This window comes from Camelus bactrianus, chromosome 22 (genome assembly GCF_048773025.1).
Source record: "Camelus bactrianus isolate YW-2024 breed Bactrian camel chromosome 22, ASM4877302v1, whole genome shotgun sequence".
Lineage (NCBI taxonomy): Eukaryota > Metazoa > Chordata > Mammalia > Artiodactyla > Camelidae > Camelus > Camelus bactrianus.
In genome coordinates, this window is record NC_133560.1 from 24901643 (window position 1) to 24920474 (window position 18832).

The following is an 18832-nucleotide window of genomic DNA, read 5'->3' on the forward strand; positions in this document are numbered from 1 at the left end:
ACAAGGGAGACCACACTCCTGAGGAACCACAGGGCATCCCTCCAAACAAAGGAAGACATGTGAAATTCAAATGAAGTCATGTTTCGAAAGCCTTCAAAAGTAAAGTTGATCTGTAAGTTAAAATATATCTAATAGATATCAAACAATATTTAGAACTAAACCAAAACCTTAAAAATCTTAAAAATCTTAATCCACGTAATGTAGCCTAATGGCGTACACAGAGGGAGATCTATGGCCTTAAATGCTTATATTCAAAAATGCAGACTGAAAATTAATGAGCTAGATTTCTACCTTCAGGGTAGAACCCTGATAAAAGCAATCCTACATTCTTAATGGCTTCTGTGCCACTCCGAGTTTCCTGGTGCAGCAGCTTTAAGCTCCAGCAGGAGGCCTCCTACAATGCAGAGGTCACAGAGTTGGTCTCATGTGAGACAGATGAGGCTTTCCCGTGTCTCTACTCCTGGGACTTGTCTTCCCTGTGAGTTCCCACATGCTTCCTATGTGCTGGGTGACTCCTGGGAAGTTCTCCCACAGTCTTCGCACGGCTACATCTTCTCCCTGGTAGGTGCCCTCTTGTGGGCAGTCAGCTTAGAGCTCCTACTGAAGGCTTTTCCATAGTCATGGACTTGGTGAAGCTTCTCCCCAGTGTGGGTTCTTATGTGCATCGTCAGACGGGACTTCCTGCTGAAGGTTTTGCCACAGTCACTGCACAGATAGACCTTCTCCCCAGTGTGCACTCTCCTATGTACAGTCAGGTTACTGGTCCTGAGGAAGGCCTTTCCACAGTCACTGCATTCATATGGTTTCTCCCAAGTGTGCGTCCTCTTGTGTTCCGTGAGGCTCGAGTTGGATCTGAAGGATTTCCCACACTGGCTACATTTATACTGTGTCTCTCCAGCATGAGTTTGCTCATGTGTCATAAGGGATGAGTTGCGACTAAAGGCTTTCCCACACTGAGAACATTCGTAGGATTTCGGGCCAGCATGAGATCGCACGAGGGTCCCAAGGGATGAAGGACAACTACATGCTTTCCCACATTCTTTACATTCACTGCCTTTCGCTCCTGTGTAATTTGTCTTGGGCAAAATCAGGTCAGGATTCCTTGGGATGGCTTTTCTACGCAGATTGTATTCATGGGGTTTCTCTCTGGGTTGAGGTGGTGCCTGTTGAGTAAGGGATAAGTGGTGACTGAAGGTTTTCTCACTTTCCTTGCACTGGTGGGAATTCGTCCCCATAGGAAGTGGTTAAAGAAAGTAAGTTCCCACATTAGAAGTTGCTACCATTTTCGGAGCACAGGTATTGCTTCTGCCCTGAGTTCAAACTGAGTAGGGGGACTGCCCTGCCACAGGGTTCCATCACAGCAGATTCATAAGGCTTCTTATGTATAGATTTTTTCCCCCTGATAGTTGTTTAAAACAAAACTGAGAGAGAGGAGGGTATAGCTCAATAGAGTGCATGCTTAGCATGCATGAGGTCCTGGGTTTGATCCCCAGTACCTCCATTAAAAAAAAACTGAATTATGTGTCAATGTTCACCATCTAAGTCATATTTATAGACATGCTTACTTCTGGGACCTCTTCATGAATAGTTTAGAATGTTCCCCAAATTCACGATACCCACAGGCTCTCCTGAGACACAACTTCTCTTGGGTGAAGGCCACTGGCCCCAGGTGTCTCCCCGAGCTGCTGTGCTGGTCTTTGGTCTCCCAGCCATCCCAAACTTCTAATGCAGAGAACCAGCAATGAGCCCCCGCAAGCCTTACCCCTTTCCTTCCAGGAAATGATTTTCCCCGAACTTTATTCTGCTTTGCAGTGGTCTCCTGGGTTTTAAGTTGAGAAGTCTGGTCTGAAATGAATCAGAGGAACAAACCTTTAAGATCTCAGAGAAATAAATGGTGAGATAAAATTGATTTAAAAATAAAAAAGCCAGGCCCCCATAGATTTTTTTTTCATACACTGGAGAAGAACAGGAGAAGTCAGTGTGACAGGGAAGAATGCAGCAGCAGTTAAAATGTGACGAATTCAACAAGGATAGGAACGGCGGTGGAAATGGCAGGTGACTTGCTAAGAAACAATTTTGTTGAGAACAAGATGGCTGTGAATAGTCTGAGAGAGGACACTAGCAGGTGAGCGAAGTTTGGGGACAGTGGGAAAAGGGGCAAATAACACACATGGAATGTTGTGGAAAGAAGCAGCAGGACAGAGCTTCTTCTGAGAGCAAAAGTGGGAAAAAACAACAAGGATTTACTGTACAGCACAGGGGATGACATTTGATATCTTGTAATAACGTATAATGGAAAAGAATCCCAAACAAAAGAATACAGATATATACACATATGTATAACTGAGTCACTTTGCTGTACACCTGAAACCAACACGATATTGTAAATCAACTATACCTCAATTTCAAAAAAAAAAAAGTGAGAGAGAAAAGAGAGAAGGAAAGGAGAGGAAGGGAAGCAGAAGCTTCAAGGGGAAACTCACCCCAAGTGGCCTGAGATAATTTCTCAGAATGGAACTTCTTCCCCAGGGCTCACCTGCACAGGTGTCTTGGAGAACTCTCCCCTTCTTGGCCCTCAGGTCCTCCGGAGTGAGCAGGCTGGGCTTGCGGAGGTGATACCCTGCACACGGGAAAGACACACGAGGTAGGGGGTGTGCAGGGATGAAAAGGGATCCCCACTCCCGCACCCAGAGTGGAGCCAACACCTTCAGAAGATGGGCACGTGTCACCCTGCAAGCAGTTAACATGATGGTACCCAGGACCCAAGTCTGACTACCTCACACGATGCCCCACAGGGACCAGGGACCCTCAGACCCAAGCTCAGAGACACACTTCAGGGGTGCCATGAAAGCTTCCAATCTTGAAGAAAACTGAGTTGGTGCAATGGATGACTCTTCAGACACAGACTAGGGGTTGGTGGCTGCAGCCCACGGGATAGCCACTTGCTTTTTTTTTTTTGCCACCTGCTGTTTTAAATAAAGTTTTATTGGAACACAGCCCTGCCAATTTGTTTACACACCGTGTGTGGTGGCTTTGGCGCTACATCAGCAGCACTGAGTAGCCACCACAGAGACCCGAGGGCCCACCGAGCTGAAGCATTTCCTCTCTGGTCCCTTAAAGAAAAGGGTGCTCACCCCTGCTCTGCACTGTTGCTTCTTAAGGATGCACCGCATCTCCTTCTGTGTCACCCTCTTCCCAAGACCAAGAACAGTTCCCGGAACACAGAAGGTGCTTGAGAAATGTTTGCAGCAAAAACCTAGGAAGAGAGGAGGCCTCCCTCACTCACCCACAGAGGCCAGGTTCCTGTAGTTCTCCAGCATCACGTCTCGGTGCAGGATTTTCTGAGCAGGGGCCAGCAGGGCCCACTCCTCCTGGGAGAAGTCCACTGCCACTTCCTGGAAGGTCACTGGGTCCTACAACGTCACAGACATCCAGGCTCAGCCAAGGCCCATCCTCATTGCTGTGGAGCTCACGTCAGCAATCTCACCCAGCCCTGGCTATGTATTAGCTCATCAACACCTGGTTGAACATTTCTCTCCAACTAGTCTGTGAACCTACCTGGTCTGAGTCCCCTAGTCAGGTGCCACACAGCCCTGAGCTCACAGTGGCCCGGGAGGAACACTTGGTAAAGAGTAAGTGATGGCCCCAAGAATCCCAAACGATCTCATAGCCTTTCTTGGTTTTCTATCACAGCCCATAAGTGATCATCGAGCTAAAGAGGACTGAAAAAAGTTCATAAATATTGAGGTAGTGAGAGTATTCTCTGGGAAGTCCCTTGGCCACCATTAGAGGAAGGGTGGGGACAGGTCCTGGTGGGGTTTGAGGCTCTGGGCCACGCGAAGGAGACACATCCACCCTCAGGGAAGGTTAAGGCCGTGTTGGAAGGCGGAGGACTTCCAGTTACCTGTGACCAGGTTGGCAGCAACCCTGGAGCCATCACTTCCGCCTCCATGTTCCCCTCTGGAGACAGGTCGGGTCTTGAGCTGGCACAGCTAGAGGACAAGAGAGGAGCCGTGAGACAGGCCATGCCTAGGCTCCACACACACAAGCCTGGAGGCTGCCTCCCATGACTCACAACCTTGCACGGAAGCAAAACACAAGCCCACTCGCCCACAGGCAGATTTCCTAAAAGGCCAGGGTGGTCCTGTCTCTCTCACAACCAGAAAGAGGGCCTGTGGGCCTTGCTGCCCGTGTGGAAGGCTGTCAACTCCTGTGACTGTTGAGGGTACCCAAGCTTCAGAACAGTTTTGCAATTGCCCAAGTTTATAACTTAAAAACAAGGAGTAATGTTAATATTACCCCCTCAATATCTCAAACCCTAAAAGGTGCCGACGCTGATGCAAGCAGACTTGGGGGCTCCTGGGGTTCCACTCCCACCTTGTCCTGGCCTTTGGAAGCCCTGGAGGAAAAGGGTCTCAGGAAGATAGTGGCCAGGGCACGATCTAGCTCGGGGAAGGTGCTCAAGGGGGAAGAAGGCCCACGTGGGAGGGGCTGGAGCCTGGTGCCTGGGGTGACTGGGGTGCCTGGGGAGGAAAGTGGGAGGAGGAGGGGTGCAAAGAGACCAGGGTCTGGGTCAAGAGCAGGGCAAAGGAGCATATGGAGTTTCACCTTAGGACTGGCTCAGCGGAAGAGTATTCTGAACACGAAGAGTGTTCTGTTTCTGTTCATATTTTTAAAGCTCATATTGGCTGCTGTTCACAGGCAGAACTGGGGAGGGTGAGGACAGAAGCAGGGGGCTGGTGAGGGGCGGCAGCAGGGCCCAGGAGGCCCTGGAAGAGGCCAGGAGCAGCAGAGATGGTTCCAAGTGGTTAGTATGGTCTACATATTGGAGGAAACATCAAAGGATTTGCCAGGGAATTTGACTGTGGTGGAAGGGAGGATGGGGGGACATGCAGCCATGAAAAGGGGTAGAGAAACCAAGAAGGATCCAGTTTTTATACAGACAACGTTGAACTTCACACCTGAGCCCTGTGGTCCTAAAAAACAGCAATGGGTAAGAAATCCCCCCAACACTTTGTGCCCCAGGAAACGGCCAACTACAGCAAAATACCCATCTCCACACAGCTTAGATAAGACCCATGAGGACCCTTTGTTTACCTATGACAAGGCCAGGCAGAGACTGTCCAAACCCCTAATATTTGTTTCCTGCATGAGTAGCTGAACTGCCTGTCCCCTCTGAACCACCTGGATGAAACTTCACCAAACTCTATAGTCACCCTTCTCTCCTCGCTCCCCTACCCCTGCCTCCACCCCACCTCCACGCCCCGGGCTACTGAGCATTGGCCCAAACTTGAGGTTGGAAACTGGCGGTCCTCCCTGACAAACTACCCTATCCTTCACTCAGCAGCCCACTTCCCAGCCAGGTTTTACTCCTTCCTATCAAAGAAGTGCCTGATTGTGGGGGGTTGGGTATAGCTCAGTGGTACGAGCGCATGATTAGCATGCAGGAGGTCCTGGGTTCGATCCCCAGTACCTCCTTTAACAGTAAAAAATAAATATGTATGTACATATATGAATGAAACATTATGCTGCACATCAGAAATTGACACAACATTGTAAACTGATGATACTTCAATAAAAAGAATGCAAATTTTAAAAATAATAAAAAATAAAAATATATTTTTAAAAAGTGCCTGACCCTAGGGTGGGCATGTTCTGCCTACAGCAAGTCTCTTCTGACAATACTAATAAACTGGATAAGTGATGGCCATTACTTGAGAGGGAAAGATTGAGGAGCAGCCAGTTTGTTCAAGGGAAGATTTTGCAGGGACAAATATATATATATTTTGTATAACATATGAAAATTAATATGTGTATGTATGTGTGTGTATATATATACTTACACATACATATATACATATATATCACATCTCACATATTTAACAAATAGCATATTTTCCCATCAAATTAAAAGGGGCACACACCATAGAAAGCTCAGGCACTAGTGAACTCAGGAGCACAGGTTGGGGGGGCGTCTATCCCTCTGACCACTCTCTCCCCACTCCTTGGCAAAAGAGGAGGGGGCTGTCAGCTGGAAGATTCTGGAAAGTAAAGAGAATTTCCTCTTGGTTCAGGGCCACGCCCACAAGGCATGCTCCTCCGGAGAGAGGCTTGATCGAGCAGAGGGATTTTTTTGAAAGAGGGATACCAAGGACTTCTTCTTAGGCTCGTGGGAGCGAGAGGGTTTGGGGGGAACAATTTCAAAATGTGGTTGGCCCTCAGGTTGAGAGAGGGCGTCTAGGGATGTTGTATCCAGGCTCCAGGTTCAGGCAGCCGCCTACCCTCAGCACCTGGTGGTCCAGTGTTTTTCAGACTGGTTCCTAGGCTCCCTTGTGTCTCTATGCCTAATAGTTAGTAATGCTCCACGAGGTGGACAGAATTCTCTTGGGGAAGGAGAAAGCCCACAGATCTGATTATGCCCTGTCCTTTAAGAACTTAAGAACTTCTAGAATACCTCCTCCACTCTCCACAGGGAAGACCCTCCCGCATCTGGCTGCAGGCAGCCTTCCACACACCTGTCCAGCCCTCCCCTGGCATGAATGCTTGCTGGAGGACAGGGAGGCAGACCAGTGTCCCTTGGTCTTGGTGCTGGGTTACTGGCGGAATTTGCACATACAAGTCCACTTCCCATGGGTCTCAGGCCAAATTCACAATACCTCTATGGTCCAGACATCTCAAGCAGAGAACTGACATGAGCACATGCACATGACCTCTAGAAAAACTCAGCTCCCACCAGGTCATAATAGATTCCTACCAAAAAAAAAAAAAAATAGATTCCTACCCATGGATTCCCAAAACCCACAGCTGACAGTGAAAAGTACCGTAAGTCAAGGAGGCACCAGATAATAACAAGACCATTTCATTCATGAACATATATGCAAACAGCAAAAAGAAGGTATTAGCACACTGAATGTACGTTAGTAAAAGGTATAAATTTAAAAAGTATAAATGTAAAAAATGTAAAATATAAAAAAGTAAAAATGTAAAATATAAATAATATAAAGAAAAATGTAAAAATGTAAAACGTAAGAAAGTAAAAATGTGAAATATAAGTATAATAATATAAATGAAAATGTGAAATGTAAGAAAGTAAAAATGTGAAATATAAATATAAATAAATGTAAAACATAAAAAATAAAAATTAAATAATATAAGTAAAAATGTATAAATAAAAATGTAAAATGTAGAAAATATAATATACAAATAAAATTTTTTTAAAGATTATACAGGGATCCAAGTCAGGTTTAGTATTATTTGAAAACCAGTTAATGACTGGGGAGGGTACAGTGCAGTGGTAGAGTGCTTGCCCAGCACACATGAGGTCCTGGGTACAATCCCCAGTACTTTCATTAAAAAACACAAACAAATAAATAAACCTAATTAACACCCCCCACCCGCAAAAAACCAGTTAATGGAATTCACAACATTAACAGACTGAAGGAGCACACTTCCACCTTCAGTAAATAAATGACTAAGTAAATGAAGGAGCGACCCAGTCCTCTAATGCCATTTCCTATACTTCTTTCAAATCCTTTTACTTCTTTCCTACTGCACAGCTGTTCCTAGACTTACTTTCTTGCCACCATGCTTTCTCTAGTGCTTCCTGAAGTCTATTCCCAATCCAGGAGCTAGGAGGTTCTAGCTAAATCACAAATCGAATCACATCACATCCCCACTTCAAACTCTTCAGTAAATTCCAATTTCCTGAAAGTCCCAACTAGTCCTGCTGTAAGCAGACAGGGCAGGGCAGGGGGTGTCCCCCAAGAAAGAGAACCAAGCATGGCTTTCTTGACCAAAGAGAAGCCATTTTGTGATCTAAGTGTGGCCACAATGCTTGCCCTAGAACAGATCTCAGTAATTAATGATCTTTTTTTTAAAACTTCTTTTGTTTTTAATGAAGATACTGGGGATTGAACCCAGGGCTCTGTGCATGCTAAGCATGCACTCTGCCATCAAGCCATAGCCACCCCTCCACCCCACTTTGCCCTAGTAATCAATGGGGAACACACAAAGCTCTGCCTTGCTTCTGGGATTCTGCACTTTATCCCACTTCTCAAACCTCCTCCTTCCACGGCCTCTGCCCATCTCAATCCTATTTATTTTCAGTACTTAAATATCAGTGCCTAATAGGCTTTCCCTGTCTGTCCATGGTAATTAAGCTCTCCTGTTTGTTATAGGCCCCCACACCGGTTTCATAACTGTTTCCGCTCTAGTCTGTTTCTGTTCTATTTCTGTGGGGACAGCACTGTGGCTTTTTTGATTGTTCCTGTGCCCGTGCAAAAACCCATGTGGCTCAACCCAAGCACCCAATGAGTTTCGCTGAGTGCCCTGAGAGAGTGCACACATCCAATAATCCAATATAGATACAATACAAACATTAACACAGGAATTGATTTAAATACCTGTCCACGATATAAACCAGTGTTATTTCTGAAACTTTTTAAGAAAAATTCTTAAAAAGGTAAGATGTGAGAAATATTTCCAGAAACAAGGAGTCTATGTTGCTGAATTTCCTCCAGAATTATTTTTTCCTCCAGTATCTCACCTGTGAGTTTTAAACTTCACTGGAAAAAAAAAACCCACTTGATCAAACACACATCTTGTTTAAAGTAAGTAATTTCGAATTTCTTCTACTAATATTAGGAAAACTGTTTCCTGCTTTTCCTGGAGAGCCATATGTTTTTAATACATACAACCTCATGTATTTCACTTATACTTTAGATTTCTATCACGCTTTAACTACAAGTATATGGCACCAAAATCCATTTAACTGTATTAGGAGATGCCTGTATTTTAAAACTGCCGCGATCACAGCCTCTGAATGTGAGTTGGAGCTGACATGAGTAGAGAGCCGAGTAATCTTACTTTAATTTTTAGACCTGTTATTTACGTTTTCAGTTCTCCTCTTTCGTTTCATTTTTCTTTATCACACTTACTTATTTACACTCAGCCTAGAATCCTGAGAAAGTAATTTCCCAAACGAATTTATCAAACAAAAATAACTGAAAAAAAGTGTATCTTAAAACCTCACCTCAATGACGCTCACGAAAGCAAAAGCCACGGGTAAAATTCTCTTGTACGAGGGCAGAGAGGGACCTTCTTAACGTAAATTTCACTGCTGCCCCTTACCCGAGAAACCGACGAAACGCCCAGGTCACGAGGACGGAAGGACTCAGACCGGGTCAACGACAGCCCGCCTCCCAGCCCCGCGAGATCCCGCCTCCGGAGCTCCAGGGTCCCGCCCCCGCCCAGACCTCCCCCAGACCACACCCCCTCGAGCCTCGTCTCCCAGCTCTCGCCGAGGCCCCGCCCCCTGGAGCTCCACGGCCCCGCCATCGCCTAGATCTCGGCCCTTCGAGCCCGTTCTCCCCGCCCTCGCCCAGACCCCGCCCGCCCGAGCCGCGTCTCCCGGACCGACCCGAGACCCCGCCCCCCGGGGCACCTACTCTCGGCCCTCGCCGAGACTCCGCCCTCCTGAGTGGGGTGCTGCTTACTGGTGCCGGAGGCAGGAAAGATGGCCGCTCCTGGGGACGCCCGCTGCACTTCCCTGGAAGGTGGAAAGGCTCCGGGGCCGACCTAGGAGCGCCCGAGGCGGCGCGGCCTTCTAGCTTCTGGCTGAGAAGTCCTAGCGTCCTCGCACAGGCCGCCGTTGGGCCCTGCCCGGTAAGCGCCAATAGAGAGCCTGGGGGCGGAGCCAGGCGGGAGGACGGCTGTCTGCTGGGCGGGTCTCGCGCTTACCGCGGCCCCGCCAGGCAGCGGGAGGCTCAACGAGTGTTTATTTTCCCGCTCTGAGCTCGTGCAGTCCAGTACAAGGAGGTACTAAGTTTCTTTTTTTTTTTTTTTAACATTTTTTTATTGAGTTATAGTAATTTTACAATATTGTGTCAAATTCCAGTGTAGAGCACAATTTTTCAGTTATACACGAACATACATATATTCATTGTCACATTTTTTTCCCCGCTATGAGCTACCACAAGATCTTGTATATATTTCCCTGTGCTATACAGTATAATCTTGAGGAGGTACTAAGTTTCAAAATGGTTTGTTACACAGCAATAGATAACTGATACATCCGTCTTCACTATTCTTTATTTATAAACTTACCTGTCCATGCTCAGAAGTTTTTCAATATTATATTTGAACTTGTCTTACATTTGTATATTAATCTTGGGACTGTTGACTTTATTTAAAACTATCCAGTTTTGTGTGATAAACAGTAGTGGAATTTGACACTCTTTAGGTATGCACATGTTAATATCTTTTATATATTTATAATTTGTTGGTTTTATGTCGTTACCGTCATTTCCCTCCATAATTCTTTTCCTTTCGTTCATTCATTTAGGGAATGTTTGAATCATACCTAGAACAGAACTTTTATTTCAGTTGTGGAGGAGGACAGATGGGAGAACAAATATATACAAGAAAACGTTATATGTCAGTGCCACATTGGAATATTTCTAGCACGTTTCCAAATTGCATTTGGTGGAGATTACCTCAATCATCTATTTTTAAAATCTTTTTTAAAAACAAGAAATACAACATCAAAAAAGGACAAAACAAATTTATACTGTGATGAATACTTTTTAAATGAAAATACTTTTTAAATGTAGAAATCTCACATGTCCCTTCTCCATTGCAAATCCTTAGCTCCCCACCCAAGAGGTAGCAATATCTCTGACTTTTATGGAAATCACTTTCTTGCCTTTCTTTATACTTTTACTACCTAAGGATTCATTCCAAATTTCTTTATACTTTTACTACCTAAGGATTCATTCCTAATAATACAGTTTGATTTTTCCTGTTTTTGAGTATTATAGAAATGGAATCGTACAAGTTTCTTTAAAATTTACTTTCACTTAACATTGTGAGATTCATGCCATACTATCTGTATACTTGAGTTCATTCATGATAATTAATGTATGGTATTACATTGTATGGTGTACACCACAATGTATTTACCCATACCAGTGATGGCAGACTTTAAATTGGTTCAAGTTTAGGACTATTTCATATTGCTGGTATGACTATTCTTTTTTGTTTTTAATGGTGGTACTGAGGATTGAACCCAGGACCTCGTGCATGCTAAGCATGCACTGTACCACTGAGCTATACTCTCCCGCCTTGTATGAATATTCCTGTGCATATTTTTGGCAGTCATGTGCAAACATACCTGTTGTGTACATTCCAAAGAGTGGAATTACAGGGTCCTTGGGCATTCATATCTTCTACTATAATAGATTTGTTCTCCAAATGGATTGTATTAGTTTTCTATATGGTGTTACAAATTACCAGACATATTATCTTACAACAACACATATTATCTCAGTTTCTGTGGGTTAGCTGGGTTCTCTGGGTTAGGGTTTTACAAGGCTGTAATTCAGGTATCACCCAGGGGTGGATCTTGACCAGAGATTCAGCTGCAGAAAAATCTGTTTCTAAGCTCCATCAGGTTATTGGCAGAATTATTTTCCTTTTGGCTGTATGATTCACGAGAGCTTGCTTCTTCAATGCCAGCAACAGAGAAAGAAAGATTAGAAAAAGTCGGCCAGCAAGTTTTATATAATACAATGTAATTATAAGAATGATATCCCATCACCTCTGCCATATTCTCTTGCATATTGCATATAATCATATTGTATTGGTTAGAAGGAATACGATTGTAAAAATTTACACTCCCACATGATGTATGAGCATTCCTGTCATTCCAAACTTTCCCCATACTTGATATTGTCAACCTTTAAATTTCAACACTCTGTTAGTGTATACCAGCATCTCAGGGTGGATTTATTTCCATTTCACTGATCACTGAAACTGAGCATCTTTTATTGTTTGGAACTTTTTTGTGTCTACTCAAGGCTGTCTTCTGAACATTTGTCTTTTTCTTATGCTTTGCAGAATGTAGTCACTTATTCCAAACAGTAGTACTTTTCAAATATATATGTTGCAAATATCTTATCCCTCATTATAGCTTACTTTTCCCTTTCTTAATGATGTCTCTTTGGTTAAGAGTTTTTTAAGTATAGCTTGTGAAAATAAAGAAAATCTCATTTTAAATGGAGTTGGAAAGCCCTGAATTGAGAGCTTTCACTCACCTACCACTTGTTTGAGCCTGCATAGATAGCAAGAAGAAGGAAAATAAAAATATTACTTTTCTTTTGGTGCAAAGGAAGACATTTTTCACATAGGAATTTTACCTCTTGCTTGTTAAAAAAAAGAAGGAAGATTCCAGTGTAAAAAATTAATAAACAGAAACCTCAATTAAATAGAATTGGAAAGCAATATATTTGATAAACATTTTGTTAATACATTTTAAAGAACTAAAGGATAAACACTTTCTCCTTATCAAAAGGAGATAAAGAAGATGTGACGTATATATACAATGGAACATTACTGGACCATTTTAAAAAAGGATGAAATCTTGCCATTTTCGACAACGTGGATGGAACTTGAGGGTCTTATGCTAAGTGAAATAAGTCAGACGGAGGAAGACAAATCCCATATGATTTCGCTCATATGTAGAATATAAATAAAAACAACCAAATAAATGAACAAATCAAGCAAAAAAAAAAAAAAAAACAAAAAACCCATAGATGAAGAGACTAGAGTAGTGGTTACCAGAGGCAAAGAGGGGATGGGAGAGGGGAGAAAGAATAAAGGGAGTCAACTGTATGGTGACAAGTAGAAATTAAACTTTGGGTTTTAAGCAGGCTGTAGTGTATACAGAAGTCAAAATACGATGTTGTAAACACGAAACATGAATACTGCTATAAACCAAAGTTGCCTCAATTAAAAAATTTTGAAACAATAAATAAATAAATAGAGTCAGGAGAACAGAAGGGGGCGCTCTCATGACTTGCATTGATTGCAGAGCCCAAAAGGAAGAAGAAAGACTCCTTTCTTGGCAAGGACTCAGTGAGAAGCCTGAACTCTTTGTTTACTATAGCCCCTCCCAACTTTCATTTCTGCTCTATAAAAGCATTCTCCTCCCCTTGACATGCAGTGACTTGCGCGTGGCTCGCCGTGGTTGCCAACGCCCAACTGCAATTCTCTGCTAATCCAAAGTAAACCCATCTTTTCTGGAGAAATACCTGGCAGTCGCTTTGTTTCGGGTCAACACCTCCCTGCCCCGGCCACATGCTCTAACCACCACTTTCAGCCAATTAGAAACAATGTTCTTCTCCAAGGAACTTTTGTTTGGAACAACCCTCCCCAATTTTCTCCTAAAACCTAACCAAAGCAAGCCCTTCTCTTTTGTTCTCCAGACTTGCCTGTGATTCATCATAGCTTGCTTGTCCCAAATTACAATTCTCTGCCATTCTCAAAAAACAAAACAAAACAAAAACAACAAAAAAACCCCACAACATTTTGCTGGTAAAATAACCTGCTGTTTTATTTTTCAGGTTTGCAAGTCCAAATGATCAGTCTTTAATATTATGGTTACTATATTTGCTCATTTATAAATTGCCTATTTCCATGCCAGTTTTCTGTTGAAAAGGGGGCAGAACTAGAGGGGAGAGCTGTTCTTGGAGGGCTTGGCCTGGGCGGAGATAAGGCCTAGGGGGCGTGACTAGGATTGAAGGTCAATCCTAGAAGGCTGAGGCTGGGAGCAGGTACAGGACCTGTGGGCGGGGCTAAGACGGACTCCCGCCTCGGGGTCCAAGCTATGGGAGGGTTCCAGGTATGGGGGCGGGGCTTAGGCAGGGCCTCACTTCTGGTTGACCAGTCCTCAGGCTATCCAAAAAAGCTTTTTCTGCTCTTTTCTCCACATAGACAACGGAACACCAGGCTTAGGAAGTTTATCTGTCCACAAACGGATCATCCTCTGTTTATCCTGTTCCTTCTTAAGGTGTTAATGTTTAAATTTTTCTTCTTCAGTGGATTATATCTTTCTATTAGGTTCACTCCTAGACACTATACATACGTACATTCAAGTTTTCGTTTCATTTCCCGTTTGATTATTACTGGGGAATTCTGAGAAATGAGGGATATACTCTGTTTTAAATCATAGATGTAGATTGGTGTATCCAGCTGATAAAGTTGATACCCAACACCTATACATTCCTTTCATTTTCCCCCTTACGAATGATATAGAGGAATACAAATATTAGCAACTTCTCTTAATTCCTGTTATGAAGTTATCATTTACATGATAAATCTGATGATGTGCTTCCGTCTGCTGGTGGTCAAGGGTATTACATTCTATCCCAAACAGCTGCTCTTAAAACCAACCATAAAATGTACCTTCCCTGTTGGAAAGTCTCATTTTAAAAAAGCATTTTCCCTTCTCAGTGTACCTTTGGGTTTTAACAATGCCTAGTGCCTTTGAGTGGGGAGAGCAGCAATTTGGCAGATGAGAAAAACTAAGGCTCACAGTTATCTAGACACAGTATTTTTATTTCAGCTCCAGCAATCAAGATGAAGGAATTCAAGGAATGTCTGTGAATTTATGGGTGAAGCATGAACAGCAAGTGCAAAGGCCCTGAGGCAGGAAAGATTTGGCCTCTTTAACCAACAGTAGAAGCACAATGTCTAAAATGGTTGAAGTAAATTGGGCAGAATGGAGACTAGCAGGAAATGAAGTCGAAGAAGTAACAGAGTCAGATCATATAGGGCCATCTGGGCAACTAACAATTTTGGGTTTGACTCTGAGTGCAGTGGGGAGCCTCTGAATGGTTTTGAGCTACAGGAGCAACCTTATCTGATGTAATTTTAAACGATCTCTGTCTTTTGTGTGACTCTGTAGAAGCAAAGATAGAATCAGGGAAGACAATTAGAAAGTTAAGGCAATAAACAAACAAACAAACAACTTAAGGCAATAATCCCAATGACAGATGGAGAGGTCTGGACGAGGGTGGCAGGGGAGGATGGAAGGAGTGGAACAGTGCTCTGATGCTAGAATGACTGTCTGCTGGTGGATTTGATGTGTAGATTAGGGGGCGAGGAGTCAAGAATGACTGTGGATTTTTGTTTGTTTGTTTTGCCTTGTCGGCTAAAACTAATTCTGGACGTTGGTAAAGAGAGACTACATTCAGAGGGATTATGGCAAGTGAGAGAACATCCCAACCAGATCTGCAAGCATCTTAACAGTTAGGCAGAAAGTCTCTTCTTTTGTTGGGGGAGTGAGTTTCTCCCCAAGAAGCTCAGGGAATGTCTTTGCATTTAAGGAGGTGCAGGATAAGTGACTGACACTGTGCCACTGGCTTTTGAGAGCTGCGGCATCTGTTTCAAAGACATGCATCTCAAGTAAATCTATTACCAGCTGCGTAACACAGTTATCAGCTGAACAACCAGACAGAAATGAAGCTGCCCCATCCGTGAAGGTCTCCTTTTAGAGAGCCCTGGGGAACCTAGATAATGGAAGGCTTGAGTGATTCTACTTTTCTCTTCCTGCACCCTAGTTCTGTTAGCCCAAAAGGAAATGGGAAAAGACCCCCGTTCTTATCATACCCAAAAGATAAGATTACAGATGGGAGATGGAGTGCATTGTGTAGCAAAAGATTTTAAAGGATTTATTTAGGACAAGCAAAGTACACCTCCAAGAACAGGGAGGTGGGCTGATCCAAGCGGGGAAAGCAGCGGTCTTTTCCTGCCCTTTCAATGATACCCTAGAGTAGGGGTGGTCTTTTGATTGATAGACAGCTCTTGCCCCTGGGATGCTGAGTCTTGTTTGGCCCCTTTGCCCGCGTCTTTACCCATGGTGAATACAGAAAAACCCTTGGGTGGGGGGTGCCTAAGCCGCAATGTCAATTATATTACAATGAGCATTGGGTCATGTCTGGTTAAGTCCTCGCTACGGAGCAGGTTCTAACCAGTTTCTTGCTGGCACTCATTTAGAAGTCCCTTTATGCAATAAAGAGTGAACCCTCAAAATACTAGGCACCACATGCTCGACCCCAGTAAAGACAGAACCCATGTCTGGGTTTCATCTCTCTCTCTCTCTGAGTCCTTGGACATGCACCCTGTACCTTCTAGGACCTATGACTAGTAAACCTTGTTTTTTCTTTTCCTTTTTTAAAATTGAAGTATAGTTGATTTACAATGTTGTATAAGCTTCTGGTGTACAGTGTAGCAATTCAATTATATACATTCTTTTTCATATAGGTTATTACAAGCTATTGATTATAGTTCCCTGTGCTATACAGTAGGACCTTAGTGTTTATCTAAAACCTTATTTTTTCAAAGTTCCCTGATGATTGTTGCTGAGCTGCATCTTGCAATTGTTAACCAAAGAAAAGTAATTAGTAGACAACCGAAGAAAGAAATAGAGAATTTTATTCCAGCCAACTTGAGGATTAAAACCCAGGAGATAATTTTCAGAATTATCTTTCAGAAAGCTCTGAGGACTGTTTCAGCCATTAGAGGTCAAAGCACAGCTACGTACATTTTTCGAGACAAAGGGTTATACATCAAAGAGACGTGCTGAGAATTTACATAGTCCAGATCTGCATGTACAAGGTTAGTACTGGGTCACTGTGACCTTTTACAGGGTTGAGAAAGGAATGTTATCTCCTAAGGAGTAACCTTGCTGGTGCCGGGAGAAAATTGCTCTTCACAGTGGAGCAGGTATGCCCGTGTCTTCTGAGGAGGTCTGGCTAATGTATAATGCCGATGCACTTTGCACACAGAGGGGAGCAGGTAGTGGCCCACGTGGGTGGAGAGAGAATCTTATGTTTAAACTTTTTCTTGTTCAGCCTTAAAATAATTTTATTTCATCACTATCATAACAAGAACCCCAAGGGCCAGTCCAGCCATGAAGCATTGATTCAGGTTGGGGAAATGTCCTTGGGGACTCGCCACAAGTAGTCTGGGCCCAGATGAGGGCCCCAGCATCCTTAGCTGATAGCATCCCTGTCAATGAGCTGAAATCGACACAAAGCAGGTGAGCATTTGTCTCAGTCTGCGTTAAGGAAGAAACTGCATTCCTCCGACATCCTGTGTCCAAGTGGTGGGAATTTCAGCTGAAGTGACAGTCCCGACCCCTCTCTGCACATACAAACCCACACATTTTATCTCACTGGTGGGTTTGAAAGAAGGAACTGAATTTGAACAGTTCATGCCCTTTCTCTCTGCCTTTTGGAGTCTGCTGGACCCCAGAAAGAGGGTATTTTGATCAGGCCGGGGCCATGCAGTAAGCATCCAGAGGAGACTTGTGGTTGACCAGCTGTGCCGTGCCTGAGTAGGCCTGGCAAATTTAGGGGTGAAATGTCAGAAAGCCCACTGGGCTGCAGAGTGAAGCCACATGCTCCAGTCAGCTTTTATTGGTCACAAAGCTGATGTTTTCATTACTGAGTATGTTACTGAACACAAGTTCGTGTGCCCAACGTACCTGAGGCCAAACACACCGAAACATCGGAATTTGGAGCAAAGACAGGTTTATTGTAGAGCTGAGCAAGGAGGATGGAGTGGCTCATACCCAAGAAAACTCCAAAGTCCCCGAAGAATTTCAGCAAAGCATAGTTAAAGGCCAGGTAAGGGAGGGGAGGGTTACAGGCATGTGATCTGCTCGTGCACAGTTCTCTGATTGGTTGATGCCGAGATAACAGGGCAGGGTGGTCAACACTCTCAATCCCTAGGCGCCAGAAGGGGGCCACATGCTCGTGATCATCAAGTAGTTCATTTGGTGGTGGTTTTTAGCATCTGAAAAACTCAGGAAATAGACCTGAGATACTGTTATCTGGGTACTTCAGAAAGGAGCTGTAACAGAGGACATGGGGGAGGGGTGTGTCCTGGGAAGGCCCCACTGGGTCCTGCGCAGTTGGAATTCCCGTGCCTGGTCTCAGACTCAGAAGGAAAAGGAAGAGATGCCACTGATTGTTTTTTTGTCCAAAGTCCCCACAATAGACCACCGACTAAAAATTGTTATTTGCTCTCTGGTTCTACAAGGATGAAGTCACGAGTCACTGCAGTCGCTGACCTTCAACACACTCTGAAAGGAGTTCAGGGTGGAGATCAGGGGTGAGGTATTGTGTGCTCTGGGGAAAACTGGCAGAACAAGCCTTTCAGATAGTTAGATATTTTCAAGGCAAGATTTTATCGGCCCAAATTCTTGCATCTTTTCATATTTAGAAAAGCACTAAAATCATTAACAGTGACATTGGCTCCTCATGATGAGCAGCAATCATCTAGCAAAATTGTACTGGGTTGCACGTATCCCCCTTCACTAGAACCATAAATATACTGCCCTCCTTCCCTACGTCTTGGGAGCAGTTCCTTAGAGCTGTCTGAGAGTCTGTCTCCTGGGCTAGCGTCCTCAGTAGGCCCCAAATCAAACTTAACTCACAACTCTCACGTTGTGCTTTTTTGTTTTCAGTCAACAAGACAAAGAGAGTTTTAGAAGATTATAAGGCCAAACTTTTCACAGTGATTCCCTCTGGGGCCTGGGGTTAGAAATAGATTCACTTTCCATAATGTTAAAATTCTTTATAAGCATGTATTATTTTCAACGATAGGAAAGTTTCTTTTTAACCAAAAAGTATCGGTTTAAACACAAATAACTGTCCATAGATGAATGGATAACAGATTGTGCATAGTCCTGTGATAGAGCACTACTCAGGGACAAATGACTGATCCCTGCCACAATCTGGATAAAACTCACAATTGTTATGGGGAGTGAATGAAACAAGACCCCTCCCACAGACCCCCAAAATTACACACCATGTGATACCATTTGCACAAAATTCTAGGAATAGCAAAAATAGTCTATAGTGACAGAAAGGAGATCAGTGGTTGGTTGCCTGGGGACAGGAACGGAGGGAGGGTTATGAGGGGGCCACAGGGAAACTTTGGGGGTGATGGAAAATGTTATTATCTTGATTGTGGTGATGGTTATACG

The 18832-nt window shown here is 43.9% G+C and overlaps 1 protein-coding gene across 2 annotated transcripts; it reads right to left on the reverse strand.

Moving 5' to 3' along the window:
• Window positions 1–60: 60 nt before the first annotated feature.
• Window positions 61–12805, reverse strand: LOC105068429 (zinc finger protein 177). 2 transcript variants are annotated; one of them, XM_045516171.2, is made up of 6 exons: window positions 9495–12805; window positions 3905–3992; window positions 3287–3413; window positions 2537–2620; window positions 1763–1845; window positions 61–1163 (listed from the first exon to the last, which is right to left on the reverse strand). In XM_045516171.2, exons 2-6 carry the CDS (start codon window positions 3950–3952, stop codon window positions 546–548), a joined length of 960 nt encoding a protein of 319 aa, XP_045372127.2. In that variant the 5' UTR covers window positions 3953–3992; window positions 9495–12805; the 3' UTR covers window positions 61–545. The 2 variants fall into 2 exon arrangements, with proteins under 2 accessions (XP_045372127.2, XP_010952593.2); XM_010954291.3 differs by lacking the exon at window positions 9495–12805 and adding an exon at window positions 9032–9181.
• Window positions 12806–18832: the final 6027 nt, after the last annotated feature.